Here is a 1,853-nt window from a genome sequence, read left to right on the forward strand (position 1 = left end):
ATAATATATATATATATATGGAGGTCATGTGACATGGCATGTGTCTGGAGGTCAGAGGACAACTTTACGGGGTCAGTTCTCTCCTTTGACCTTTGCACGGCTTCTCGGGCTCACTCAGGTCATTAGTCTGCCATAGCAAATACTTTTACCTGCTGAGCCACCCAGCCAGCCCTCTTCCCTTATTCTTAACAAGGAGAATTCAGCCTTTTGGTTTTTAATTGTGTTGCCTTTGCCCCTTCCATCCAAACTTCTTTCTCCTTCTGTCTCTTGGGTCATCCAATACTTTGCTTTCCTGTCTTTTAAATCCGCAGCCCCTTTTCCTGACGCTGCTCCTCCCCACCTGCCACTTAGGTATCACTTATCTCTCCTTGTGCTCTCCAGTCCCCATACCTGTGTCTCATTTCCTCCTCTCTCAAGAGAAATAAGGGTCAATTCATGCTTGGTACACTTGAAAGCAGCTGAGAGAAAATGAATTTTTACTGTAGGAGGAAAGGGTAGGGCAGTGGCAAAGGGCCAGTCTTCGCCTTTTGGGAGGAAAATGTTATGTTTTGTTTTATGCTACTGAGATGCCCAATAAACAGGTTTTTTGCTTGTTCATTTCTCAGGGTCATGGCGGAGGAGCTCTGGAACCATTCCTCCCTATCCAGCTTCATCCTTGCAGGCCTGTTCAGCCACTCGCCTTATGACTCCTTCTTCTTCTCCCTGGTTCTTCTGGCCTTTGGGGCCGCTGTTGTGGGCAACATCCTCCTCCTGACACTCATCCAGGCTGATAGACGCTTGCACACCCCCATGTACTTCTTCCTCAGCCAGCTCTCCATCATGGACTTGACAATGACATGCACAGTGGTACCCAAGACGGCAGCCAACTTTCTCTCGGGCAGGAAGTTCATCTCCCTGGCAGGCTGTGCATCTCAGATCTTCCTCGTGGTCATGGTAGGAGGAGCTGAGTGCTTCCTCTTGGCTGTCATGGCGTATGACAGGTACATGGCAGTCTGCTACCCACTGAGGTACCCTGTGCTCATGAACTGGAAGGTTTGCTCTTTCCTGGCCATGGCATCCTGGATGGGAGGGATGGCAGACAGTGTGATTGATGTGGGGATGGTCTTCAGCTTCCCCTACTGTGGATCTCTAAAGGTGGACCACTTCTTCTGTGAGGTCCCGGCCCTGTTGCGCCTCTCCTGTGCTGACACCTCACTGTTTGAGGACCTCATCTACGCATGCTGTGTGGTGATGTTACTGCTGCCTCTTGGGGTCATTGTGGCTTCTTATGCTCGAGTCCTCACAACTGTGATTAGAATGCCCTCCACTGAGGGGAAACAGAAGGCCCTCACCACTTGCTCTTCCCACCTGGCTGTAGTGGGCCTCTACTATGGGGGGGCCATACTTAGCTACATGCAGCGGGCCTCATCTAGGACACCAATGGGAGACAGAGCCACCTCCATCTTCTACACTATCCTCACTCCAATGTTCAACCCACTCATCTACAGCCTGAGGAACAGGGAGGTAACCAGTGCTCTGAGGAAGATGCTGAGGAGGTAGGGCATGTAGGCAATCCTACCCTCACACACCTTACTCTAGTTTCTTGTCTTATCTGTTCCTTCCTCTGTTTAGGCTTCCCTGTTATTTCCACCTTTCTTGAAACTCTCTGGCTGGGTAGGATTAAGCTGTGAGCTGAGAGTAATCTTCGAACATGTAGGACACCTGGAAGGATGATCTTGAATAATAGATGGCTCTTGTTAGAGTCACATGACCCTTTCCTCCTCTAAGAACCACTGTTTTGAGGATTCAAAGCCCATGGTAAATTTAAGAACCATCAGATGCCCTGTTTGTGTCCTCTGGAGTTGGCAGGCACA

General features: G+C 49.8%; 1 protein-coding gene across 1 annotated transcript; it reads left to right on the top strand.

Annotated features, from left to right (window-relative positions):
* The first annotated feature begins 609 nt into the window (after positions 1–609).
* LOC102925098 (olfactory receptor 2M5-like) lies at positions 610–1,539 on the top strand. The gene has a single exon (XM_006987145.1). The coding sequence runs from the start codon at positions 610–612 to the stop codon at positions 1,537–1,539; it is 930 nt and encodes a 309-aa protein (XP_006987207.1).
* Positions 1,540–1,853: the final 314 nt, after the last annotated feature.

Source organism: Peromyscus maniculatus, chromosome 8 (genome assembly GCF_049852395.1).
Source record: "Peromyscus maniculatus bairdii isolate BWxNUB_F1_BW_parent chromosome 8, HU_Pman_BW_mat_3.1, whole genome shotgun sequence".
NCBI classification, from domain to species: Eukaryota; Metazoa; Chordata; class Mammalia; order Rodentia; family Cricetidae; genus Peromyscus; species Peromyscus maniculatus.